At 40.7% G+C, this 27857-nt stretch overlaps 3 protein-coding genes across 3 annotated transcripts in view; 2 read left to right on the forward strand and 1 right to left on the reverse strand.

The window, feature by feature from the left end:
* slc4a5a (solute carrier family 4 member 5a) overlaps window positions 1–16973 on the forward strand; it is a 33380-nt gene extending 16407 nt beyond the window's left edge. The window contains exons 13-26 of the mRNA XM_034596402.1: window positions 345–519; window positions 1431–1564; window positions 2263–2534; window positions 5597–5631; window positions 5987–6178; window positions 7979–8092; window positions 8462–8623; window positions 8869–9047; window positions 9244–9316; window positions 9965–10033; window positions 10575–10748; window positions 11837–12046; window positions 12142–12200; window positions 15497–16973. Of these exons, the coding sequence (XP_034452293.1) occupies window positions 345–519; window positions 1431–1564; window positions 2263–2534; window positions 5597–5631; window positions 5987–6178; window positions 7979–8092; window positions 8462–8623; window positions 8869–9047; window positions 9244–9316; window positions 9965–10033; window positions 10575–10748; window positions 11837–12046; window positions 12142–12200; window positions 15497–15662 (2014 nt within the window). The 3' untranslated portion in view covers window positions 15663–16973. The remainder of the gene's footprint in view (window positions 1–344; window positions 520–1430; window positions 1565–2262; window positions 2535–5596; window positions 5632–5986; window positions 6179–7978; window positions 8093–8461; window positions 8624–8868; window positions 9048–9243; window positions 9317–9964; window positions 10034–10574; window positions 10749–11836; window positions 12047–12141; window positions 12201–15496) is intronic.
* Window positions 16974–16998: 25 nt separating this feature from the next.
* Window positions 16999–22283, reverse strand: ogfod2 (2-oxoglutarate and iron-dependent oxygenase domain containing 2). Its single transcript, XM_034596401.1, has 7 exons — window positions 22059–22283; window positions 21906–21962; window positions 20708–20818; window positions 20517–20616; window positions 19611–19735; window positions 18418–18675; window positions 16999–17760 (listed from the first exon to the last, which is right to left on the reverse strand). The coding sequence occupies exons 1-7, from the start codon at window positions 22191–22193 to the stop codon at window positions 17494–17496; spliced, it is 1053 nt and encodes a 350-aa protein (XP_034452292.1). The 5' UTR covers window positions 22194–22283; the 3' UTR covers window positions 16999–17493.
* An 807-nt stretch (window positions 22284–23090) lies between these two features.
* On the forward strand, window positions 23091–27467 carry zgc:113436 (uncharacterized protein LOC503528 homolog). Its single transcript, XM_034596620.1, has 8 exons — window positions 23091–23502; window positions 24066–24259; window positions 24341–24452; window positions 24544–24682; window positions 25231–25285; window positions 25415–25672; window positions 25748–25864; window positions 26352–27467. Exons 1-8 carry the CDS (start codon window positions 23334–23336, stop codon window positions 26610–26612), a joined length of 1305 nt encoding a protein of 434 aa, XP_034452511.1. The 5' UTR covers window positions 23091–23333; the 3' UTR covers window positions 26613–27467.
* The last annotated feature ends 390 nt before the right edge of the window (window positions 27468–27857 follow it).

Below are 27857 nucleotides of genomic sequence, written 5' to 3' on the forward strand. Positions count from 1 at the left end.
ATGGCATATAGAAATTTACAAAAATGTGGCAAAGTGGGCAAATTATCTGGGTAGAAAAGAAGCAGACAGCCCCCAATGAGCTTTAACTGAGGATATAATGATTAATCTTTCGTCAAGTTGGTGGTTTAAAGAGCCAGTTTCAGCTGTGCCTAAAGCAACATAATCCCAAATAACAAGAAAAAGGCTTCCTCTATCTACGTGCTTGTCCAGATATCACTGTAAATCATTGTTATCTCATTCAGTCATAGGGAATCTCCTACTTTACAGAAAGTAATATGTGTATATGTGCTGAGAAGTGAAATGTGCCAAAAATCCTAACCACTGACTGTGCACATGTATAATAGCTTCTGTGGCGGGCTGTACCTGGATATAAAGAGGAAATTGCCATGGCTGCCTAGTGATATCTACGAAGGCTTTCACATTCAGTCCATCTCTGCTGTGCTCTTCATCTACTTGGGCTGCATCACCAACGCCATCACCTTCGGTGGTCTGCTGGGGGACGCTACAGACAACTACCAGGTAAAAAGAGGGTGTCAAACTTAGGCAATCACACCAAATTATTTATGTAAAGTAATTTATACAACTTGGTCTATTAAGCAGATATGCACCTTTAGAGAGGCCTCTACACATACTGTCAGGCTTTACACCATCACAAAACATTTATTGGCATTTTTAGGAATCATGATAGAATGGCATGATTACAACTAGTGCAGTGCCTGTTGTTATCCTGCCTGTTTGGAATGGGATGTTTGCTTGGTCTGTGATAATAATGGTTGCAGCTTTCTGTCTGAAACTGTAAAAGTGACCTAACAGACAGACAGACAGACAGATAGACAGACAGACAGACAGACAGACAGACAGACAGACAGACAGGATCAGATCAGGTCTTCCATTTTCTATTTGTGCATCAAGACCTTTGAACAAATACAACTACATACACACAGGCACACAGGCACACACACACACACACACACACACACACACACACACACACACACACACACACACACACACACACACACACACACACACACACACACACACACACACTCAAAGATGTGCACAGGAATCATTTCAGGTAAGTGCTTTGACTGGCACTTATTCATTCCCCTCCCTGTCAAGTTGAAATACATCTTGACCTTTTGTCCAATGCACATACACACAGCAACCACTCCCACTTTACACCCACCAACATTGATTTTTGTCATTCCTCTCTTCCTCTCGTCTCATCTGAAGCTTGTGTTGCTGATGTCATCGACACCACAACACATCAATTTTGTCATTCAAATGTCCCAACCATTGTTCAGCTGCGTTTTCGTTTTCCGTCAATTCTTTCAAGGAATCTCATTCCACAACAACTGCTGTTTTCTTTCCCTGTTTCTGAGTAATATAACCTTCTTTCCTTGACTCCCACCTCCCTCTTCCAACAGGGTGTGATGGAGAGTTTCCTGGGTACAGCTCTGGCTGGCACTGTTTTCTGTCTTTTCAGTGGTCAGCCCCTCATCATCCTCAGCTCCACTGGACCCATCCTCATCTTTGAAAAGCTCCTGTTTGAATTCAGCAAGTGAGCCTCTTCAGAACTGAGTGATCCTGTTGTAGACTTACAGTATATGTCAGATTCAGATTTCAGAGTTAGATTTCAAGTATGTATTGAGGCTTGAATGTACAGCACATCCACTGAAGGTATTTGTAGATGATTAAAAGTACATTTTCTTCAAGAGTCAAACTTTACAAACAGCACTGGCTGGCGACCTAAATGTAGCTATGTTGGAATATTTACTTTGTCAATTAGCTTTTCTAGATAAACTCGACACAAGTAGGTACAATGTATATATATAATATACAATCATCCAATAGAATCATTATATCTGCAATATTATATTGATGATATTTATGTATGAGAATATTATTTAATAAAGGCCAAGGTACCATATAGACAAACCTTTGAAAAGACTTTGTGGTGTGCAAGAACTCTGTAGTAGTTCTTATACTTCTGTGTAATGCAACTTATGCCATCTTAATTATAGCATATCAATGTACTGCCAACTGGGTGACTAAATCAAACCGAACTGATATTCTAATATATTGAATCATGTGACTGCTCAAATGTTAAAGGTCTTTAGAGCAAGATACTACATAAGTGACATCTTTTTACCTTATCAGTATCTTCGCTTTAAAATGCAGGCAATATAAGTGCATAAATGCATGAATTATCTTTGCCAGTGCATTCACCAATCTGTACTGACTTCTCATCCCCTAAAGAAATAACAGCATAGATTACATGGAGCTGCGTCTGTGGATCGGCATGCATTCCTGCCTGCAGTGTTTTATCCTGGTAGCTACTGACGCCAGTTACATCATCAAGTACATGACGCGCTTCACAGAGGAGGGCTTCTCCAGCCTCATCTCCTTCATCTTCATATCTGACGCAATCAAGAAGATGGTGGGCTCCTTCAAGTACTACCCCATCAACACTGACTTCAAGCCTGACTACATCACCACCTACAAGTGCGAGTGCTTGGCCCCTGACCCAGGTGAGTACTTCCCTTGAGTCAGGGTGACGCAGGTGGATCATCCACACGTAGGAAGTGTGGCAGTGGCTCTGTTTGGGATTATTTTACTGACATCACAGAGTGTCTGGTATTGTACTTCATCATGTTACATTAGACGTTTTTTGGAAAGTTTCGTTAAAGCACAAGTTTATCTAAACATTTGATCTCATCAAGTAACAATGAAGTGCTAGAAAACTGAGAAAAATCCAGTTCTCATTAGTGAAGTGTAGTATAATCCATTCAACCATCCATCCATTTTCTGCTGCGTCACAGTGGCAGCAGTCTAAGCAAGGTCTTTCTAGCAAGATTTACGAGTCCCTTTCAGGGGATCATTGGTCAGATGAGATATACAGTCAGTCCAAAGGGTTTTGGGTCTCCCCTGGGACTTTCCATCAGTTGGCCCAGAAAACCCTTCAGTGATCAGATCCCACTACCGTCCCAACTGGCTCATTTTGATGCAAACGACCAGCAGCTCTAGTAGCTCTAGTCCGAGCTTCTTCTGGAGTTAAGAGCTCCTTACCCTAGCTATTAGGGCGAGCACAGCCACCTTACAGAGGAAACTCATTTTTGCCACTTGTAATTGCAATCTCATTCTTTTAGTCACTAATCAGAGCTCACGACTATTGCTGTTGGTTGGATCATAGATTGACTGGTAAATCAAAAGCTTTGTCTCCCAGCTCAGCTCCCTCTTCACCACAATGGTCCAGGGGAGTGCCTGCATAACTCCTGACACTGCAACAATCTGCCTGTCAAACTCACCCTCCATCGTACCCTCACTCGTAACCAAAACCCCAGGATACTTAAACTCCTTCACTTCACAATGGCCTCAGACTTTGAGGTGCTGACTCATCCCAGCCACTTCACAGTCAGCTGCAAACTGTCCCAGTGCATGCTGGAGATCTCGGACTGGTGAAGCCAACACAACCACATTGGCCCCGTATACACCTGGTATTAAAATTAGTTTTTTGTTATCCGATCACAAGTACAGGTGTGAGCGGACTAAGATCGGATAACGATCCGATCACGTCAGATGACATTCGGAGCTGGTCTGGGCCCAAGAGTCCACAATCTTTTAGCAGAATGAATAAAATCCATCCTGAGCCACATATGACGGACCTCCTACTCAGCTGACATCCTGAGACACCCGCTGCAGTTTCACCACAAATCGAACAAATTTTTTCTCTTCTCGTTCGTTTGTTTGCAATCGTCGACACAAGATCAACACTGATCAACACATAATGGTTTCTTAAATTGGAAAAATCGTTCTTCACAGCTGCACGAGATTCATTCAGACTCTACTGACTCGTCTTTCTTCCTCTCTTTTGCCTGCTCGTGCCGACACACACACACACACACACACACACACACACACACACACACACACACACACACACACACACACACACACACACAAACAGTGACATCAGACACATCTGTAAACTCAGACTGATTCAAAACAACATTGTTTGATCTTAACACAAATGACGAACGTGTTAATTTGCATGTAGAGCAGGGAAGTGAGTCACAGGAGACACATTCAGGACACATTTGAATGTCAGGTGTGAACACACATACTTAACGCTGGCCACTTGTGATCAGATCTCTCGGAACGGATGTTATTACCAGGTGTTTAAGGGGCCATTGTCTGTAAGAACCAAAGAGATACAGTAATTCTGATAGATAGGCAGATGGAGTGCACTCTGACGTCCCCTCTTTTTAACATGGGAATCAGCAGCCTTGTTGTGCCACTCCTCAGGCATTGTTCCCACCCTCCATTCAACATTAGGTTGGGCTGATGGTTTGCCGAAACTTCCTTTTCCTTTTAAATGTCCTTTTCCATAGCCTCCCCAAATACATTTAAGGACGAATCTCATCCACATCTGGTGCCTTGTTGCGAAGGAGCTTTTTGACTGCTGGAGATGTTGATCATTGTACGACGAGTGTCATTCTGTGCTTCAATCACACATGATAATGGAAGTCTGGCAAAACAAAAACCCTATGAACATAGACAGATTGAAATGGGCAGGTCTCTGGGTTGAAAAAAGGTGATGTCATGCACATCTGCGCACCCATGATGATTTAGCAACATCTTAGTTAAATCTGTTGTAGAACTGGCTGCCTGTGTTTTCAGGCCACTGTCAATCAAATGTGATCAAACCACACTCACAGAGTCCCAATGAAGCCGTTTATCTCCGAGTTTAGAGTTTAAACAAAGAGGCAGGGTTTGGTTTTTTTTCTACTTTCACCTTAACTGCTCATTTAGTTATTTATATCCAGTTGGCCTAAAACCACATCAATTTGGAATTAATGGGTTGATAATACAGAAATGTTTTATTCCATTCGTCTTTCATACTAAATATTTAATACTAGAATAATGAGTTACTTCCCCAATAAGAAAAGGCAGGTCTCTTTAATTACACTATTTTAGTACGTGAGTATTTTTAAAATTTTGTTTTTATCTTCGGTTGCTGTGAGGCTGTCTGTTAAAATGGCCAATACGGTTAATGTAATGTATCAGCTGATATTAGGTTAAAATATCTGCATCCTGTTTTACATTGGCTGTAATCGCTGCAGTCTATGGTGTTTCCCAGGATGTTGATTATCAACTTGAATTACTCTTTGTGTGGATGCATGGATTAATGAAATGAAATGAAAAATAATCTAATTTAATTTAGATTCAATTTAAATTAGATTCCCGCATCATCCAAATTCCTAGATACTCACTAATCTGTTTGCTGTTTTTGAAAATGGCAGTAATTTGCAGTGATAGACATTGATTTCTGTAACTGATTTGTCTCTTGTTTGTTTTTGCCATGCACAAACAATTTGGCTGCCATCTCTTGCAAGTGAGTACCCCTTTGTTTGTCTGCATGGGCCGCAGGGTGATCTTTGCAATGTCCGGCAGCTGGATTCTCATTATGTTTTGCATTTCTTTTTCTTTCCCTTTTGTTTTCCTCCTCGACCCCTCTTCATTTTCTGTCTCATTTCCAATCTGTCTATCTCCCACTCATAAACAGTGGCTGCAATGATCTTCAATGGTTTAGTTCCAATGCCAGATAACAGCTCTAGTGTCTCTGGGGTAAGTTCATCCTTTCACTCAATTTGCAATGTTTTGACTCTATTTATTTCAGTGCATTGTATTTCAAGCCCACATTACGTAATCGTTTAAAAAAAAAGTAAATCCTATGTACATAAATGATTTACAGCAGCCCAGGTGTCCACCCAGTCTGATAAAGAAGCTGCTCTCTTTCTGTCCTTGGTTTGTTTCTCTCCATCTATCCCATCAACCTCTCGCCCTACTCCGTGAATTATAACTTCATATCCATACCGAAAATGTTCACTCTGTCTGTGTTTACATCCTTTATGTCTTTGTTAAAACAATTGTCTTCATCCTCTCCTGTATCCCTGTCCCTGCCACCCACCATCCATCCCAGTTGAATGTGACAGCGATGGACTGGAGCCAGCTGAGCAAGAAGGAGTGTGTGAAGTATGGAGGCTCACTGGTGGGAAAGACTTGCAAGTATGTCCCTGATCTGGCCCTCATGTCCTTCATCCTCTTCTTTGGCACCTACTCCATGACCGTCTCTCTCAAGAAGTTCAAGTTCAGCCGCTACTTCCCCACCAAGGTGACAAAATAATCTGTCTTTTTAAATAAACAAGTTTCACCATGCTTTGTATGAGCACAAATCCAGTTAATGGAGAAATGAAAGGTGCCATATGAAATTTTAATGTTAACACACAAAACATAAGAGCAGATTTATTATCTCCAACCAGAACACACTTTGCAACTAACATATATTCTCATCCTAGAGTGAATTATATATATATATATATATATATATATATATATATATATATATATATATATATATATATATATATATATATATATATATATAATATCTGTGAGGTTTGCTGTTACTACAGAGTTCCAGCTGGGACTTACTTTTCAGAAATCGGTTCAATCTGATAAATTTCAGATGTTAAAGAGGATTCCCCAAATTGCTTTATAAGGCTACCTGTTCCACTCCATTTGTGGCTATGTTTTATTCATAAAAATGCTCCCAAAGACTAATAAGAAATGCCACAGAGGTTCAAGCCGTGCTGTGAGAAATCATCAGACACAAACATAACAAAATAATTAGAAAATACTACAGGTTTGCAGGTGTAGCACTTTTAATAACAATTTAAGAGAGTCTTTACATTATATGAGAATAGTCTACAGAGAAAGAGCAACACACAGAACGTATTTATTCCGTTAAATGGATATGGCACGAATATAACTTTCAACATGATTTTACGGTTTGAATGGTTACATAGAAAGGACTTAAATCACCAAGGAGGCATTAAATTCTCTAAGCACAGCTATTTTGACCTTGACCTCTACACTTAATCGTCTTGCAAAGATTATCTCAGGATTTCAAGGATTTTCAGCAGTAATGTATGTGAACCTGCCCAAAGTAAGATCATGCTATGAATAGTTACAGCGAAATCTCTCTAACAATATCAAAATAACAAGTCAGGTGTTGATGATGATGATGATGATGATGATGATGATGATGATGATGAGGATGATGATGATGATGATGATGATGATGATGATGGCATTATGAACAGAATATTAATGTTACATTAAGTTTACCAAAGCTATTGAATTTTATTTGTTGAATGCATATTCTTACTCTTAAAATAAATATACTAGTTGTGCTATGTTTTTTTGCCATTACTGCCACAGTCTATCGATCCGTGGAATGGCAGAAATATGTAACACGCTGCTCATGTCCCTGTGGGTGTACACGATATAGGAACCCCCATGTGAAAGCATTGCTCCATAGTGCTACTAATGGTCAAAAACTCCACAGGGTACCTTTAAAATTATGCAAACTGTGAACACATAATGAAGACTGACATCTAAAAGGAAGAATATACTGAATAATTAAAACAGTGTAATGTGTCGTAGCAGAACTTTAAAGTAAGTCTCCAACAGTGTTGTTATGGAGGTCAATGCCTTTTCAATCTGCAAAACTGTAAACAAAGCAATGTGAGCCAAGCAAATTTGAACCAGAAAGTACAACACTCTCTCAGACAGATGGCCCACTTGTTATCACTTTTGATAGCCTGTTGTTGATTTTATAGCCATGTTGGTACAGTCCCCCCCCCCCCAGACCCAACACAGCACTGCTGCTAACATCTGTCCTGTGTCTGATCTCCCAGGAGGGCTTCATCAAACAGAGGAAAAAACGAGCTGATCACTTCTGTTTCCAGACACAAGGATTATCTCTAACTCAAGAGGAGCCAGGCACAGCTCATGTTCAATATTTATGAGTTGCCTCCTATCTGACCCGTCCCTGCTCTGAAAAGAGATGTGCTTGTTTCTCATTCAAACTGTCTTTTTTCCCATTGTGTCTCTCTGTCTGTGGCTCCAGCTGAGGAAACTCATCAGTGACTTCTCCATCTTCATGTCCATAATGACGTTTGTGGGGCTGGATATGTTGATGGGACTCAAAACTCCCAAGCTAATTGTTCCAACAGAATTTAAGGTATGTGAATTCATTTCAAATCATCGTTTCTTATACAGGGTATGTGCTTTTAAACAATTACTCAATAATTTGGGTGATTTACTTATTGCTTTTATTTATTTTTTTATTGCATACAGATTAATGAAATTAGATCTCAGAAAAGAGCCAGACTTACCTCTGCTTCCAGTCTTTGGGTTAAGCTAACCAAATCCTGGCCGTAGCTTTGTGTAACGTACACACTTGAGAGCGGAATTGATCATCTCATCTAACCCAAATAAGACCATTCCCCTACTAACTTAAGTGTCTTAGAATGATTTTCTTATGTGGAAATTGTTTATGTACCACTGTGGAAATGAACTGGAAATTAAATGGACTCTCCTCCTCCAACAGCCGACTCGCCCTGACCGTGGCTGGCTGGTGATGCCGTTTGGAAAGAACCCATGGTGGGTGTACCTGGCCAGCTTTGTCCCTGCCCTGCTGGTCACCATTCTCATCTTCATGGACCAGCAGATCAGCGCTGTCATTGTTAACCGTAAGGAGAACAAACTTAAGGTAGGTTTGCACTTATATAAACGTATATATTGTTTACCACTGAAGAAACAAGAAATCTTCATAAAAACTCACATTAAGTCAGAGTTTAGTCAGAGTATAGATACTTTTATTGTTATTATATAATTATATCATTGTATGTTTCCATCTATGTATATTGCATTCTATTTTAGCATTTAAAAGAATTCTATTATCCAAGGCTTATGAGGTATATATATAAAATGATCTGTGTCTGGTTTCCCTGGCAGAAAGGCTGTGGTTATCACCTGGATCTGTTCTGGGTTGGTGTCCTGATGGCTGCCTGCTCCTTCATGGGCCTGCCCTGGTACGTGGCTGCCACCGTCATCTCCATCGCCCACATCGACTCTCTGAAGATGGAGAGTGCGTCGAGCGCTCCCGGAGAACAGCCTCAGTTCCTCGGGGTCAGGTTGGTTGGTTGGTTAAATGGAACAGAAACAAACAAAAAAACGTCACTTGGGAAATTACCCCTTCAGGCTGTTGTATGCAATATCTCACTATGAGAGAAACTCTTTGCCAAGGTCTTTGTAGCTGTGACAATGCAACGCTTTGTGAAATTGACTTGATGGTGTCCTGTTTATATTTGATCAATGTCCAATATACAGAGAACAAAGAATGACAGGGATTTTGGTGTTTGCTCTCACCGGAGTCTCCATCTTCCTTGCTCCGATACTTAAGGTATGAAGTACATTGTGTGCTGTTTCCTATTGCTTATGATAAAGGTTGTAATGGAGGGTGAAACCATCTAATTTCTGCTGTTTATGACTGACAGGGATAAAACCAGTACAAATACTTTTATGAAAATATTACAGATAATATTTCTCACCATCCTCTACTAATGATCTTACTCTGTGGTCACTGTGACCAACAGATGACTCATACTGCTCATGCTGGCATCTCAACTTGATTATGAGTAATAATCCAAACTCAGCCTTGCCTAGCTAGACAGCAGACGAGGTGACCAGCACGTTCAGCCTTGTTAGGCCAGTGGGGTTGGAATCTCTAGTCACCTCAAAATTCCATTCTGATTCAGAGGGCTACGATTCAGTGATAAAAACGCTTGACTCAATGACTCTTGATGCATCAAAAAATATGATTTCTATTGATTTAATAATAACAACAATTCGTAATAACAATTCGTAATAAAACTAAGTTTTAGATATTTGTCAAAGCACTTCTTTTTATGTGTCTGACATTTTTTCATTGGATTAAATATTTCATAATAACTCATTTATTTCTTTGCCTTTAAACTCCACACAGTGTCGGCAACCTAAAAACTACAGCATGACTGTCTAACATGTGTTCTGTGCTTCCTGTTGCTTGTAGTTCATCCCCATGCCGGTGCTGTACGGTGTCTTCCTCTACATGGGTGTCGCCTCGCTCAGTGGAATCCAGGTACGCTGCGTGCCAGCCGCTGATGTTAATTATCTTAATAAATTGAGTTATTGTGGCTGAACGTCTTACTTATTGCATTTCTGACAGCGGGCCGGGAAGCAGCTTATTTAGAGCTTCCAAGCAAACAAACAGGCAGGCAGGCGTGATCCTTGGTGTCCATACAGACAAGAGAGACAACAGAATCACATAAAATCACAGTTACATTTGTTATAAGCTTCTGAGTTGACAAAGATATCAAAGTAAAAATATAACCTGCAGCTGTACCAACTGGGTCTGATGTGCAGGTGTCTCATTATAACAACCAATATATAGAGTGACAAATTTACAGATGGGGCTTCATGTGTTTGTGTTGGAGCCAGTGCTCGTCGGAAACTTTCCTCCAACTCATTGCACAGGCTAGTGGAGCTGTGTAGCATACCAATCTCCCCGAAATAATTTGAGATGAATCATTCATATCATAGGTCTGCAAGTGTTTAACCTGTGCCACTCAAAACTTGGGCTCTTTTCCTCCATCTGCCCCTTGTCTCATCGTCCTCCACAGTTCTGGGACAGGATAAAGTTGTACATGATGCCATCGAAGCACCAGCCAGACTTTTCTTACCTCCGTCATGTTCCTCTGAGGAAAGTACACCTGTTCACACTCGTCCAGATCATCTGTCTGGCTGTGCTCTGGATCCTGAAATCCACCTTCCTGGCCATCATCTTCCCTGTGATGGTACGTGATAGAACATGAATCCTTTGTTTGGAAAGGAAGTTTAAAAGGATGTGTGTTGTTGTTATTTTTGGAAAACAGGCAGCTACTCCTACACTAAATTATTATGCATCCTGGATGATCAGATGGTTGAATATAGTTTGATGGCAGAATGCATAAATCAGGGCTTTATCTGTTCATCCAAGATGCTTACGTGTCCGTTTCACTACGCATCCACTCAGCTACGGATACACCCGGTCTCCACACTTCTCAAGAGTTTTGGAGCCACTAAAACGAACGAGAAGTTTGGAAATGCTGTTGGCCCCATTTTGATTTGAAAACCTGGGACTGCATTTTAGTCTGGATGGGCAGAAACAGAGAAGTTTGTTAACGATGACTTAGACACTAACAAACACTTGCTGATTGGGGTTTTCAATGGGCTCCTATCATATGACCCCCTTCCGTAAGAAATCAACCTGCATTAACCTCGGCCACCAGTGTAGAAAGCAACATGGATTATCAATTACTAGTGTTGCTGACACTGTTATCTTTGCTAAAAACTATTGTACAGTTAAATTCTGGGAGATGAGCTATTCAAGCAATGCAATTCTGCAATTAACAGCCAAATGCTTCCCGTGTACACCATCCCGTGCATGCCTGCAGTGTACATTAGCAGTCCCCCTTTCAGGCGTGTTTGTATGGACAGGGGTTAAAGCTGATAAGGAGCCAAAACGCTTGTGTGGACAGAGATCGTTTTAGTTTGAAAACACCATTTTTAAACAAAAATGTCCTATGTAGTCTGAAGATGCTCAAGAGGTGGTCAGCTGTATCTGTACTACACATATACATTGAAACCTATATCAACAGAAATAAATCCAAACAGCTTTCTCAAATGAACTCAGCACATCAGAATTTATTGTTACAATATCTGAGTGTAAATATAAAGAGACGGTGTGATCTGATTTCCCTGTGTATATCTGCGATTCATGATAGTGTCAATATATTAATACCAGCCAGCTAAATCACATTCAGCCTAAGTCTAATAATATGATATGAATGTAAATGGGAGTTAATACGAGGCCTGCGTTCATATTTCTGTGCTAAACCAACAGATCCTGGGTCTGATGGTCGTCCGAAAGATGCTGGACATGGTTTTCTCCCAGCACGACCTGGCCTGGATTGATGACCTCCTGCCCGAGAAAGAGAAGAAGAAAAATAAAGAGGATAAGAAGAAAGAGAAGGAGAGGGAGAAGGTGAAGGAGAAGGAGAAGGAGAAGGAAAAGGAGAAGAAGAAGCCCAAACAAGACGACAGTGATGAGGAGGTGAGAAACTCGAGCTTCTGCTGCCCCCTGTAGGAATAAAGTATTGAGGCAGGATTTTCTAATCTGTGTCTGTTGTTTGTGTTGCTTCCACACAGGATAAATACCATGCCTACCCCAACCACTCCCCCAGCTCTGAGTCTGACTTGGATCGCAGGTATTGTGTCCTCAAACTGCACATCCCCTACAAAGATCTGGTCTATCCTGATGTTGCACAGTCTCAGTGGGGAGCGTACTGCCAGCCTGCTGCTACACACAGTGCTTTTTAAAACACACACACACACTCACACACACAAGCCCTGTATAATACAGACATAGATAGACACCTATTGGGGTCGTACATGAATGAGAACATTTAGCCATACACAGTAAATGTGCACATATGTAAGGATTCCTCATGGAAAACACCAGGAGTGGAGAGCAATGATTATAACTGGAGGAACATAGACTCAGTTCCTACAGGTGAACGCTTGGGAGGAGGTGTGGCAACAGGTACAGATGTGAGCATGATAATGAAAGCTCATGTACACCGCCTCCATTTCAAGGATGCTTTAGATATATGCTGCAGTGTGAAGAATGTTCCAGTGTAGCAGAGCCTGGAGTTGACTTCCTAAAATAACTTGCACACATCACTTTATTTACCCAGGTTTTCAGATGTCTGCCTCTGAGATTAATGCTTCCTCCCCAATACAGTGGAGATGATAGATGTTGTCAGTGCTCTCGGTGACAAGATACATTTAAAAAGAAGTGGCAGCAGCTCTTTCCTGACACAGCAATCCTCTGCAGTTCCTCTGCATTAACCACAGAAAGCACCAGATGTTCTCACTGGGAGTGTTTCTTCTATAGACTGGAGTTCCAGTGAGGTCTGTGGAACCAATACATTGATTCTGGAAAAACACTGTGAGCACCTCACGCTAAAATCTATTTGCCTACATTGTATCATTGGCAGAATAAATCTATTGGACAGATCTCTCAGAAGATAGAAAACAAATAAAACAAAAGCTTACTGCATTGTTTGATACATGCAGGCTACATGTATATTGTTTTGAAGTGTAATGTGGGTGAACTACACCTTTACAAAAAACGTGAACCTGTTATGTCAGATTGAGATACTGGAGGTAAAATACCAGGGTACAATGGCATGAAAAGGACACAAAAAGACCCTTATTTTGTTGTGGTGTTGAATTGCATTGTGTTATGCTGTTTGTAATATTTCCCCCCAGAAAAAAAATACATTATTTTCTCCATTATGTTGTGAACTATATTGAATTAATCTAAATTATGTTGGTTTTATTACATGAGTTAGCAAAAATTGTCCCCCTATTATCTCGTTTTTATTCCATCCATCATTCATTTTCAGATTTCCATAATGAATCTAAACGATAGCTGTGATCACTTATAGGTGGACACAAATAGAGGCATAATATTTACACGTAACACTGTTTACATGTAAAATTGCCCCCGGTGTCCATTTCCTTCCTTTCCATGCACTTTAAGGCAATGCAGATCACTGTAATGATCAACTGTATAATCCTGCCGCTACTCTTCCTGTGTGCTAAATGTCCATATACGTGCACTGCCTTTTGTACACACGACTCAGCAAACTGTAATTCTTCATTGATGTGCGTTGTTTGTGGGAAGGCAGTGACTGTGAGGTGAGGGGTGGTGAATTGAGATGCATGCCCCACAGCTCTGTCGATTAACATATGTGAAACAGATGAACAGAAATAATGTGTGCTATATTAAACCTGCTGTATATCCAGAGCTTATTTGTTGCTAAGTTTATTTTAGGCTAGCGGCTCGTTTTTCAACGGTGCGATCATCCACATGCAACAAGCATCATTGTTTTGGTTGTTTCTTTTTCCTTCATGTGCTGAATCTCTTTAGTAAATCAACCTCACCCGCATGTGAAATGACCCCGGCTTCCTGCTCTCTGACCCACCCTCACCTGTATCCACAGCAATTTCCCTGGAAGTATTTTGCATTCAAGTGCAGCCTTTCCTCATTTTGTCAAACATTTATCCATGATTGGCTTAAACTTTGTACCCTTTGTGGGAGGTTTGCTGTTTCCAAATTGCCCATGATGTCTGCATTGCTTTAAAAGAGGCATGGTTCGGAATAGACAATTTAACTGACTAATATGAACTTATTTTGCAAGATGTGGTCACCTGTGGATAGGAAATCCTAGAAATATCTGCAGTTAGAAAAAGATGTATAACTGCCTAGGTCACCAAAACTTCCAAACTCTTTTCTGTTCGTTTTTATACAGTTTCCACGTTAAGTTCACTGGTCATTTGCTAAACCATTAATGTGATATGACAAGTACTGACTCAACGGTGTAAAAAGTATTTTGCTGACTAATTTACCACAAATATACTTTAGAGACTAAATTCAAAGTATTATTAGCCAAAGACAAAAACTGTCTGTTAAATTTAGTGGTTTAGTTGTACTAGGAAATATGAATATTTAGAGAATCATTATTTGATCAAATGAACTATGATATAAGGTTTGTTGGCAGCATTGTCCTTTTGTCAGTAGTAATAATGCATGTTGTTGATTATATACAGCTGATATGGCATCATAGTCTCTTCCTTTATATCTTTGAAAAACTATAATAAAATTATATAATTTGTAAGGTAGAAATAGCTGTGATGGAAATCTGGAAATACAAGAGGCTGGAAACACCATAGTTATCTATGTGTATTTTAATAGGGGCTTTCTGCAGAAAGGATCAACACAGAGAGTCACAAGGATCTCAGAGTGAAGATGCAGGACAGTCAAATGCAAGGATCATATATAGGAGGACTCAGGCTATCTCTCAGAACCAGTTCAGACTGGTTCTGTAGACGCAGGTTGAGAGAGGAATCTAAACACAGACAACTGATTTACATATGTTTCTTTTGGAGATAAGCAGACATACATTCAGTTCTTTGGAGAGTAAATAAGTGATAAAAAGGGTCTGACAGTTTTCAGGTCAACACAGTTCAGACCATAAAACAGTTCAGGTCATAAAGTATTTGGACAGGTTGTATATGTATGTAGATACAGGTCATAAAACTTACTTTTCAACTACAACATAGGTTTCAACCATACTTAGTTAATTTTTCCAGTACATAGCCTACCCGAGCCACTACTAAAAAAGGTTAGAAACAACTTGCTGGAAAAGGATCACGACAAACTGTTTCCCATGTTCATGATACAACACCATGAGTCTTATCCTCAAAGTGTCCCCAGTCCCAGTCTTCACCATAAGGCACTAAGGCCACAGAAAACCTCTACAGCAGCTCAGTCTGCTCATTAGTTCATCTTCTCCTGCACATCACTGACATGAGCTGCTGTAGTCTTCTGCCGGAGTCATGATGCTTCATGGCTGAGTTCCTCCGTCCTCCCCCGTAGCCCCTCTGTGTATTTGGCTGTGGGTGCGTATGGTAACTGGAGCTTGCCCTTCCTCAGCATCACCCTCCACCTGAAGATCTCCTGCCCATCGTCTCCGGCCATGCCCATGGGGAGAGGGATGTCCTGTCCCGTGCCCCAGGTGAAGATTGAGATGGAGTCAGACTACGACTCGGACAGCGACCACCATCGACCCCGGGACATGAGCAGTGAGACCACATTATAGAGCTGAGACACGATGTCTTGTTGACAGACCAGTGAACGACTTTACAAGGGCAGACGACTGAATGCAGCCGGTGCTGACCCTCAGACAGCATCAGGTGGTGCAGACTGACAGCCGTGTGCATACTGACACCTGGACAGACTGAAATGATGGGACCGATGCAGTCAATGCAGTTGGCCAAGTTAAAGGATTTAATTCATCTGCATTTAAACTGGTGCATTTGTGACAGATTTAGCTCTAAACACTATAAAGAAAACTGAATTTATTTATTTACTTGTGTGATGTAAATGGTATCTGTATAGGATAATTTACTATATTTGATGTGAAAATATGTATCTTTAATATTACTAGCTATATATTAATACTGTATTATTGTAATTATTTTAAATCCAAGCTAGTCTTTACATTAGTAACATTACAAAACCTATTGTACAGTAATTGTATTTGTACAGAGTTTGGGTTAGAGGCAGGGAATATGACACAACAATTTCAATAACAGAAGTATTGAACATGAAGTTACCAAGTCAACTATTGAAAGCCATGCCTGTTACTGTATGTTAGCCTTGTTTCTGTGTGTGTTTGAATTTGCTGTATATCTGCCTCTGATCCCAGAGAACCACTTCTCCTCGTCCCTGTTTCCCTTCATTTCACCTTCCACATTGGCACATGGAACAAAAAGAAACAACCAAAAAGCCCTGATGTTCTCATGTTGCTGTAAAGAATCATTATACTATGTGAGATGTAGCATACGTGTTCATGTTTGTGGTTTTACTCTCCAAGACTCTGTATGAAAACAGCATTATCTTCCAGCACAATACTCAACATAAGAAATGCACAAAGGATGGATATTCATGGAATAGATATAATTCATGCAATTAAAATGCTATTATTCCAAATTCTGTGTGCTGTCTTAAGTTCAATGTGGCGATTTGTATCCATTTAGTAGCAAGTGAGAGCATGAGAAATGTGAGACTTGGAAATGTCCAAAGGGGAAAACAGCTCAGCAGAAATGTCCAGAGAGCCGATAGACTGCATTTCACAAAAACTGTCGAGTTGGGTAATAGGAAAACACAGGATTATAGCCAGCCATTCAAAAGTAAGACGCATTATGCAGACTCATTTTTCTCTAGTGCTCCTAGTGGTCAGAAATGCAACGAGGGGGCCTTTAATTAATCCAAAGTGCAACTCTAACCTCAGGTTACTTTACATAAAAAGGACCCAAATTTGTTTGACAGAAAGTGGTTCAAACTATTTTAGATTTGGAAAAAGAGAGTAGTATCGGATCAGTACTCAGTGTGAGTAAAGACCCCTGAGTTAAGAAATAAGGAAGGGAAAAATCTGATCAGTGAACATTTAATCATAAATTACAAATTATCTTAATAATCTTTGGCCCATAAAATCAGACCGTACATTAAAATACAAGGGATTTTTCTTCAAATATATTATTGGACTAATATTTGAGACAGTAAAGTTATAAATATACATTCGACAAAATGGGACATTAGATTGAAGCCGTTAGCCCTGAATTATATTACATTACTATTTTTTATAGTACAATTAATAAATATGAATTATTCCAATTTGGAATAAGGTCAACATCTGTCTTTAGCATTAATGGCTCCCTACAGTCACCCAGTGGAGTCTTTGTTAACTCGACAACAAACAAACACAGCATATTAGTCAATGTGATGTTACTGTGTCACCAGACTGGCTGAACCTGTGGGAGGAGGCAGCAGGGATACTGTCTGCTGCATTGTCTTTTTTTTTACCAAATGGGCCACACAGAGCCTACGAACAGCGTCTTTAATAAAGGCGTCGCGAGGAGCTGGATACGTTATGTCAGCACACAGGAAACGTTCAGCAGGGGGTCTGAGTGTTTGGTGAGCCCGTCAGCGAAGCCCTCTCCTTCCACCAGGGTGGGCTTCCGGTTGCACATGGGACACAGCTTGTTGCGTTCCTGCGACGCTCTCATCCAGAGGATGAGGTTCCAGCGCTGGCCGGAGGAGATGGGCAGGGCACCGTGCATATGTTGGCCACGGTGGAGGAGGCCCTCGGTCACCCTGTGTTCAACTTCTGAACACTCCGTCTCACTTAAAGAAACCTGCAGGGGGCAGCAAATCCATGGCCATGAGAGTATTTATACACCATGTAAAGCTTGAGGACTTTGATTAACAGGATTTATTATCTCTAATATTGTCTTATGTCCATAATTTTTCACCTCAAAATAGCATCACTTGGAATGGCAATTTTTTATCAATAATAAAAGCATATATAAACAAGACTAGATTGACAGAGGCGTGATTTCATATATTATAAATGTACATTTTGCAAGATTGAGCCAGAATCAGATGTCCACAAATTTTGTATTGGTCCTCCTTATGTAAATTTTCCTCATTTAGGAATTTATTTTCAGTAATACTAAGAATTCCGTTACACTTGTAAGTTTAAAATTAATAATCACTTGTGATATAATTATACATTTCACATATACAGAGCAAAAAACATTAAGCTCTCTGCTGAGTCCCCGTTGCCATTGTAACTGTCATTTTCTCTTACTATTTATGTGACTATGTGCTAATGTATGTTATTTATTATTTACTCTATATAAACCCATGTATCTAACTGCTGACAATGCCTTTATGTTTGTTAATATGCTTGGTAGTGGCAGAAGTGGTGATTGTAGGTGTGGTACTTAAAGCTTTATAGTACAGCACTATATATACATATATATAGTATAAAAAAACATTGATATATTCACCTGTCTCATGTCGCCAAAATAAAGGTTTCCCTCAGTGAAGTCCTTCCCCAGGGAAACGTTGAGGGTGACCTCTGCGTTGTCATAGTGGTAGCTCAGGTCTAGGTCCTCATTCATGTCATATTTGACCACAAAGGCCTTGTGGCTGTCCAGACAGCGCCCCCCGCAGTCTGGGTACAGCAGGGAGGTGAGTGAATGTAGGTACTGCTCACGGAGAGGCGTGAAGAAGTTCTCGTCAAAGCCCAGTTCATTCAGGAGGATCTGGGGAGAGAAAATTAGAAGAATCTCATGTCTAAAATAACCTCTAAATGAGGATGGGTGATTTGATGATATACATTTTATTAAGAGAGAAAATATTAAAACATCTTAACCAGGACCTCAATAAAAATTGCTTTATATTATGGTATTTTCTCTGATTTGCACGGTGCTGTTTGCACATTACAGAAAGCAGCACTAATAAACATGGAGAAGACTGACAAAACGTGAGCAAAAACAACAGTAGAAGGACTCGAACCAGCCAAGACATACTGAGGTCCTTGTATATAGAAGAGGTGCCACGTCTGTTGGGCTAATATGGTTTGGGTATAAAAGGTCTGACACTGACCCGAAAACGGTACTTATGCCACAAACTGGTCCCCACAATAAGTTCAAACACCACAAACTTGTTACCACCTAGAGTCATGTCAAGCAGAGAGTGTGCAGTTAAGAGTCACAAAAATATAGTCCTTAGTGTGAAAGACTTACCCCTCACTCAGACGCTGCTGGAAGCTTTTGCCCGCGGCACAATATATGGCAAAGGATTGTCAAGATGGAAGCACATAACATTTTCTGTAGTAACTTATGTCTGCAAGACATAAGTTACTACAGAAAATTTTCACACTACAGAAAATGGCCTCACATTACTCCACATTCAAGAAAAAGTAGGAGTAAGGGGTAATAATATAGCTGCTTTCAGAAATGCACTGAGCTCCATATAAGGGGCTGCATGAGAGAACACAAACGTCCAATGAGAGGCTCCAGACTTTTCTCTGGCCAAGCTCTGGAGAGCTCATGTGAGAACACACCAGGAGATCTCCTGCAAGATTCATTGTCAGCGAGTGGGTGTTGATGACGTATCTAACACGACTAAAGACTAAAAGAGCAGTGATTAGCTGGAGTTTAAGGTCTTCTCCAGCCAGTAGGAATTCATGTATTACCCCATAGTGGTTCATGGTGTTGGGTCGTCCTTTAGGTGCTGAAGACTGCTCAAAGTGCTCCAGCTCCTCCACCAGCTCCTCACAGAAGCTTTTCTCAAACACAGGGAAACGATACACCCTCGGAGCTAAAACAGAAAAACTGGAATAAATCACTGATGATCAAAGTAGCATTTTCATACAGAAATACATTATTGCTAAATCTGTGACAGGTAGCATCAAGTATTTCTCAAATATGCCACATACACTTTGATGATTCATTTCCTGTCTGGCCATTGCTGGGGAAAATGAAACATGTTGATTTCTGAACCCTTTCAGAAAAATGGCACGTTAAACTTTTATCTGACTCATGACTTGTGAGGCAGGTCATGAAATATCATTAGGCATTGTCAGCTGACGATATATTTTCATGGGAACAAATATGGATTCCAACCGACTGAGGATCTGAAAAAGGAGGTGACTGTTATGTACAAAGCACATTTAGACATACAAGTCCTGTTCAGACCTGGTATTAGAGATCTGCTCGAAATGAATCTGTTCACACGTCTCCTGTGACCACCTGTGATCGTATCTCACTTCCCTGCTCTATATGCAAATAAACCAAACAAGAGAGGGAGAGCGAGAGAGGAGCCAGGTTAGGGTGTTGAAGAAAGATTTTACCAATTTCAGAAAAGTATCAGCTATTATTTGGGGATCAGTGGGGATTTTATGGCCACAAAAAAATCTATGTATGGACACACATATACGCCTGAGTTAATGTGAAACTCTAGGTGGTCCTTCAAATGTGGCCCAAGGCACATTTGCATTCACACAAGAATATGAATTGTAGTGATGGGATCACTCAGGACGGAGGTTAATACCAGGTCTGATTGGGGTCAGTGAGGAAATGAAAAGCACTCTCCGACTCACCTGCCTCTTCGTCCAACACGCCTAAGAGACCTTGTTCACTGGCGCCGCTGCTTCGACAGTACTCGACAATCTGCTTGAACCTTCGAGTGAGGTAAGACTCCTGTGGAGAGGCGGAGCGCAGATGTGTCACAGCGAGGCGCTAATGACCCAATACAAATGCACCTATGAGCAGAGAGTGATGCAGTAAGTACCCGCAGCTGGTAGACATGAGGATGGAGCGGCTGGTAAATGTCTTTTATGACAGCAGCTCTCTCGGCAGACACCACACTGAGACGCCTTCGCCGGTCGACTTCCTGTGAAATCTGAGCAGACACACACTTCAGCTACAGTCTAATGCAGAAGTATCATTTTAATTGGAGAAGATACAGACTAGAAGATAATTACAACTTAATTATCTTGTTATATCAGGATGTCTCCTTTTGTGAAGGTCAAACAGGAAGAGGAAACCCACTCAACATTCAGCTGAACACAACAGTGGGATCACAGTGAGATTATATTATGTTGAAATTAAAATTAAATTATATTGTAAAATTAAATTGTTATCTCTAGTAAGAGTTATACCAATACTGATCAACTTTTGTGTAATTTAAGTAATTTTATTGTTGTTGATATTTGACATATTAAACAATGTTTGGGCCAATACTGATTCATACAAACATAAACATATTAAAATAACAAATAATACTTTTTTGTTTGTGTGCCCAGGCCTCAGGTCCCACAGTCACGTTAAAGTGGGACATTTCATAGATTAAAAATCAACTTCACAGTGCTCTCAAAAACTAAAAACCTTTTCACAGGGAAGAGAAACTTTAGAGACCTCAGACAGAGACAAATGTGAGGGACCCCTGCCCCAGAAGTCTAATGGGTGTTACATGTTCAACGTTAAATTACATGAACAAATAAAAAAAATTGAAAAATAGTTAGCAACAATTCATTTTTTTATTTAATTTTCTATCTGTCAACAAATCCATTATCATTGTCATGGTCTGTATGATCTAATATGATCTCAGTAACTCAACTCCATATCGTCTCAAATGTATGAGTGGATGATTGAGGTTTAAAAACCTATTCACAGACCAAACAAATGTAGGTTATGTCATTATTATTATTAATAATAATATTAATAATAATAATACAACTTTAAAATCAATCCTAAATTTAACTGATAGCCGATGAAATGCTGTCATACATCACTTGTGCTTAACAGAGACTTTTCCAGGAGACTTTTACTAACCCACCATAACTAGTACTTATCTAACACTAACTAACTGTGGTGAGTTTAACACGAACCACAACATTAACACCGGAAATGATGTTTTGCATCAAAATCAACACAGTGCACACACACACGCGCGCGCGCGCACGCACACACACACACACAGCGCCTACCTCTTTGAGCACATCCGCAAACTGTTGGTCTGTGACGCAGCCAAGTCTCCTGAGCAGCTGTGGATAATATTTCATATGAAATCAAACACGTAAACATAAAGCTCCCGTGTCTCCACGTGTTCCCTGTGAATTGTAAACGTCACCAACACTCACAGTCTGATAGTCCAGAGTGAACTGCTGCTCTGACACGAAGCGAACATGGAGTCTGAAGTCCTGCAGGAAGATGTGATCGGAGGTGAAGCAGCTGCACATGTAAAAGTCACACTGGCTGTCCGCCTCGTTTTTCATTTCTGCCCGATTCACTAGACTCAAACACACAGGAACACATGACAGTAATATGTCGACTTCTTCTTCCGTCAACAACAAACCCAGCACTGCCTGTTCAAGCTCTCCAAAATAAAAGCGTCAACCCAAAATGTATCACATATGACAATCCCTCCAAAGTGTCGTCAAACCTAAAACCTAAAATCTAATTGTCATTCACAGAACTAATGCAGCAAACTACACACTCGGTGAGGTCATTGTGCTCATCTTTATTCTATTTATTCAATTTTTTTCATTTTTGGTTATGACATAAAAAACAAAACTATTGTTTGCTCTGTTTCATGTCAGACTAATCTATTATACTTCTAAAAACCCACTTACGCAGTTTTTTTGACATTCCCCAATGTTGTCTTATTTGGGATTTGTTCTTAGGTAAGAACAGAATCTGTACACTCAAGGGCAGTAATATGCACACTTGACTTGTTTATCAAGAAAGCAATGGACAATAAAAAAAAATAAACATCCAGTTTTTCCTGCATATTTTTACATTTGAAATTTTGTATTCATTTCTTTAAGTGTCTCAGAGATTTTAGCTACATGGACATGTTGAAGAGGAGTAAACTTATTCACAAAAATAGTCACCCATCACTTGGTTTTACACACTTGGGTTTACATATTTTCTTGGGAACTTTGTAAAGAAAAAAAATAGGTAGATAGAGTTGAATGAGACGCAATATTGAGTATTTATTGCCCTGCAGTTTCAGAAAGGTCATGTTATAACCTTTTATTTTGAAGATGCTCGAGGAAATTGCCAACATCCTTTTGGTAACGGTCAGTTGTTTACTGCTCCCTAGTGGTCATAGCGTCTAATTACAACAGTCTAGTTCTAATAAGACGGGCTGGCAGGAGGAACCACACTTTACCACCGAGGGGCGCTAAAGCAAAACCAAACACACCGGTTTAATTCAGAAGCAGAAGAAGAAGAAGGCGATCAACACACGCGCTGCTTCTGCTTCATCCTGATGTGACTTTGTTGTGGATGATCTGAGTTCGTTAGCAGCAGCTAGCACAGCATCTCAGTATGCGGCTTAGCATTAGCCTCGTCTGTGTCCAGTGACGTGTGTGTCTCCGTGCTTTGTACCGACGTGAGACGCGTGAGCCGCAATGTTAAACGTGGAGTCGCTGCAAGTTGCTGAGGAGGAGGTGGTGGAGTCCAGCTCCAACAAACTCGGGGACATTTACACTTTCGTGGCCAAAGGCTACTTTCCTCAGACGATGACTCCCATACGAAGGAAGAACCTCAAAAGATACGCACAGAAGTTTATCATTGACGGTAAGGGGTTGTTGCTGTGGCGCTCGTCTTTTCACATCGACGAGCCTCCATTCAAAAAAAACTTCAAAATAAAACCGCCCAGATAGTTCGGAAGTGTGGATCATCCAGGACATAACACAAGATCTGTTGTGAATCTATAGGAGAGTTGGGTTAATTCGGCTGACTCACTCAGTGTCCACCTGAAACCAGCTTCTATATCGGGCACATTTCAACTTGCAAAACCGGCTCTCGATGCTTGCTAAGTTTTTCTGCTATGGAGAATAATGTTCAAACTACCTTTTTAAAAGTCCACATTTTCCGCAGATCAGTGGTTTAGTGTGGATAATGTGTATTTGCTGAATTGTTGAACGGACCTCAGCTGTTCTTGGCAAGTTCACTTTTATGTTTAATTCAGATTAACAAGACATCTTTGAATACAAACAGTTTTGAAAGAAGTATGGTGTAATGTTCTCTCTGTACACCAGACGTGTTGCATATCTGTGTTTGGCAGTAAAGACCCCTGCAAAGGCTTGTCAATCAATGTCAAGAGTCTAACTCATCCTCCCTTCATGTCTTCGTCCAAGAGGGCAAGCTCTACTATGTGGGACCCAAGAAAGAAGAGAAGAGGGAGGTGGTGATTGAGGCAGAGAGGAAGAGGCAGATTTTCCTCGACTGCCACTTCAATGACATCGGCCATCACCTTGGCCAGAAGAAGACCGTCCACAGGATCCAGAGCAAGTACTACTGGCTGGGAATCATTAAGGATGTGGTGGACTGGGTACTTAAATCTTTATGTGACTCACTAAGCGCCATCCTGATAAGAATCACCTCTACAGTAACGGTCTTCTGCCTGTTTCAGATTAAAGTGTGTGACACCTGTCAGCACACAGAGAGGAATAAAAACCTGTCACGGACTGTTCGGCCGATCAAAGTGGACGCACCGTGGGAAATTGTTGGGATTGACATCTTAGGTTTTTACCTCAATGAAATGGTCACATAACATTTTCCTTCTCTTTTAATTTCTCTCCACCTCTTGACGCCTGTTTTCTCTTCCCTCATCAGGACCTTTCCCTGAGACCCAGCAAGGCAACACTAACATTATAGTCCTCATCGATTACCTCAGTAAATGGCCAGAAGCGTTTCCAGTAAAAAAGACGGATGTGTTCTCTGTTGCAAGATGCATCTCTAACTGTATATACAGGTAAACACAGCCAACAAGATCTCTAACAGTCACTGAGGTCGAAACAGGGGTTTGATATAAATAATCTGATCAAATCTGATGAAACTGATTTATTAAGATTTAAAACTGCCTCTATGTCTTATTTTGTGCTGTAAATCTACATCACAACAAAGGCCATTACTTCTAGTCCAAGCCTCAAAATGAAAATATATTGTATCCTGAAACATATATTTGTTTGTTTTGTGTTATGCTAATGCACTTGGCCTATTCTCCTTTTTCCCGTTTTATATTTATAAAAATTAGGAAAAAAGAAAAAGAGAAGACGCACTCAAAAAAGAAAGAAAAATCAAAAGTAATTCCGATTGCTTATACATACTACTATGTACTACTTCACTCTTTATCTAGATAACAGGCTACTTTATAAGTTTCATACGTAAACAGCCAACTCAATCTTCGCACATCACCCATATTACATATATATTAAACAAACTCAATATCTATTAATCTCTGACAAAACTGAGCATTATGCAGTTCACAATAACCACAATTACTGTTCTCTTTTCAATCAGGTTTGGGGCCCCTAAAACTATAGCGTGCACGCAGAACAATGACTTCTGTGATGAGGTGAGATGTGAGTCACAGACTTATTTTAATATATACAGCAGAATGACCTGATAACAGGTTGTAGCAGTGCTGTTGGTCAGTTTCTGCCAGTGCACATATAGTACAGATGTTTGTTATTTTTCCCGACAGGTGACTAAGCTGCTGTGCGACAGATGGAGCATCGTGCAGAAGGTTTCTCCTTTGGATCAACCTCAGCTCAACCCGCTCCATGACTGCACGAGCGTGTTACTGAAGGAAGCCGTTGTGCAGATGGTAACAGAGAAGCAGGGCGAGTGGGACGACTTCCTCGACCCTGTGCTGTTTTTGTTCAGGACGTCCACCAACCCCACGACCAAGTTCACCCCGTACTCGCTCATGTTCAACAGGAAAGCTAATTTACCTAATGAGGTGAGACTAGGAAAGATCCCGTTCTAACTGTGTGTTTTGGTGTCTGGTTATTAAATGTCATTTCCTTTCCTCTAGACGACACTAAGCCTGGTGAATTATGACGATCTAGAGCAGGATATGTATTCCTCGAAGGAAAAGGCCTCTACATATATGACAATAATGCAGGAGCAGCAGAACTCCGTCAAGCAGCTGGTAAGTGACATTTTGACTGTGTGTGTGTGTGTGTGTGTGTGTGCGTGTGCGTGCGTGCGCGTGTGTGTGTGCGCGCGCGCGTGTGCGTGCGTGCGTGCGCGCGCGCGCAAGTAAACTCAACAACATATTACCAGAATTTCAACATACTTGGAGGGGATACTACTTCTCCGGAAGATTAATTTTGGAGTTTATCGGTGGAAGGTTTAAAAAAACACATTTTATCTGCAGATAAGATAAAATAGAACGTTATTTGTCCTACTATGGTGAAATTCACCATGTTATAGCAGGAACAAATTAAATTGTGAAATACACAGTAAAGGTAGTAAATAAGTAAAAAAAAAATACAATACTAACACAAGGAACTATAAAAAAAATTGAAATATGTACAATGTGAACAAAATATATACAGTGTAACAGTAAATGTTGGGGCGAGAGAGACATTCTACACTTGTTTTGATCAGAAAATTCTTTTGTGTTTCACCCCCAGGTTGTATCCAATATGAACGTAGCCTACAAACAAGAGAAGAAGAAGAAGAAGGCTAAGCGCAGAGCACCCAGCATGCCCTCAATGACTTTTAAGATTGCAGATCCTCTGTTTGGTGCAGGAGACTCTCCCTCACCAAAAAAACTGAAAGAGAGTTTATATTTGTCTTTCCCTGTGGAGACGGTGCTGGCCACCGAGCAAAGCAGCTCGGAGGACATTAAGGCAGAGTTGGCGTATCACCTGACTGAGTCTGATGTCCACTGAGATGCATGGTTTGAAAAGAATAGAGAGGAGACGCATTGTCAGAGCACAGATACAAGTCATGAGCTGCCTGAAGACGTGGGTAATCCAGAGGAGAGTGATGATTAGTGCGACCATTGCTCAGTCACTTGAGCTGCTTTCAGACATGCACTGGACTCTGCAGTACCTCTGTATTTTCTCCGGAGGGGGTGCATGTGTGAACACAAATGTGAGAGGCTCCGCAGTTTCTGCGGACTTCTCCACCTGGCCTCGTAGTATAAAGTCTGTAGGAAGTCAGGAGAATCCGATTTGAGAACACAACCGGGGATCCCCCACTGGATTCACCACGAGCGAGTGGGGATTTGTTGACGCTTCTAACTATCTAAATCTCTCCCGGTGAACAAGCGGTGTCATACACGGATAAGACACCAGCGAAGATGTCAAGAGAGTTTGTGGGGATAAGAGCCAACGTCGGTGTCCGTGTGTTGTAAAGAAAATCACGTGATCTACACAGCAGAGTTAATGTCACTTCCTGCCTCTGCCTGCTGCCATCGGCTGCTCCACCTCTCGCCTGAATAGTGCGTAGAGTTTGATGCCGTTGTGAATGCGGCTGTGCAGAGAACCTCCCACTGTGTTGTACCCAATGCTCCGGACTTTACCCGCAGGTCATTTCTGGTTGATGTTTCACATGTAGATGAACTCTGCACATGGAAAATTAATCCACTGGCCAAAGAAATGGCAGCAATCATTGATCCCAAACCAAATGTTTTTCCCATGAAAGTAATGTTAATTTATTTGTTTTTACTTTGTTGTACAGTTTATTTTTATGCTGCAATACTTTACAATAAAGGTATTGTTTTAGTGAAGCCTTGTTGTATGGTTATTACATGATAGGAAAAGAGAAATTGCTTCTGATCATTTGTTAGTCTTATTCCTGTTTAGATCCTGGCTGCAAAAGTTCCAGAAAAAAAACACTAAACACACAAAAACCACAAGATCTAACGAATTATTTGCCTAATTTGAAATTATTAGCTTATTCAGAAAGAGGCATTTGCAATAATGGGGTTCCAAATTCTCAAAGTAAAAAAAAAAGGGCCGTAAATTCACGTTAAATTTGCATGTATTTGGTTTGTTGGCACTGGTATTATGTTTGAGATGAAAATAGCTTCCTGCTGCTGCTGGAGACAAAGCTGATGAGTCGTGAAAGTTCAACTTTGAAACCAAAACAACGGGCTGAAAGACCCCACCACAGAACAGAGGGGATGTATA

The sequence above is a fragment of the Hippoglossus hippoglossus genome, chromosome 9 (genome assembly GCF_009819705.1).
Source record: "Hippoglossus hippoglossus isolate fHipHip1 chromosome 9, fHipHip1.pri, whole genome shotgun sequence".
NCBI classification, from domain to species: Eukaryota; Metazoa; Chordata; class Actinopteri; order Pleuronectiformes; family Pleuronectidae; genus Hippoglossus; species Hippoglossus hippoglossus.

Bases quoted from the DNA above. Each gene is read 5' to 3' on its own strand.
- ogfod2 (XM_034596401.1), bottom strand. From the start codon at position 22,193: ATGAAAAACGAGGCGGACAGCCAGTGTGACTTTTACATGTGCAGCTGC. The intron at 21,963-22,058 runs GTGAGTGTTGGT...TATTATCCACAG, and splicing joins TCACTCTGGACTATCAGACT to CTGCTCAGGAGACTTGGCTG. The intron at 20,819-21,905 runs GTAGGCGCTGTG...GTGTCTGCTCAG, and splicing joins TTGCGGATGTGCTCAAAGAG to ATTTCACAGGAAGTCGACCG.
- zgc:113436 (XM_034596620.1), top strand. From the start codon at position 23,334: ATGTTAAACGTGGAGTCGCTGCAAGTTGCTGAGGAGGAGGTGGTGGAG. The intron at 24,260-24,340 runs GTACTTAAATCT...TGCCTGTTTCAG, and splicing joins TTAAGGATGTGGTGGACTGG to ATTAAAGTGTGTGACACCTG. The intron at 24,453-24,543 runs GTTTTTACCTCA...TTCCCTCATCAG, and splicing joins TGTTGGGATTGACATCTTAG to GACCTTTCCCTGAGACCCAG.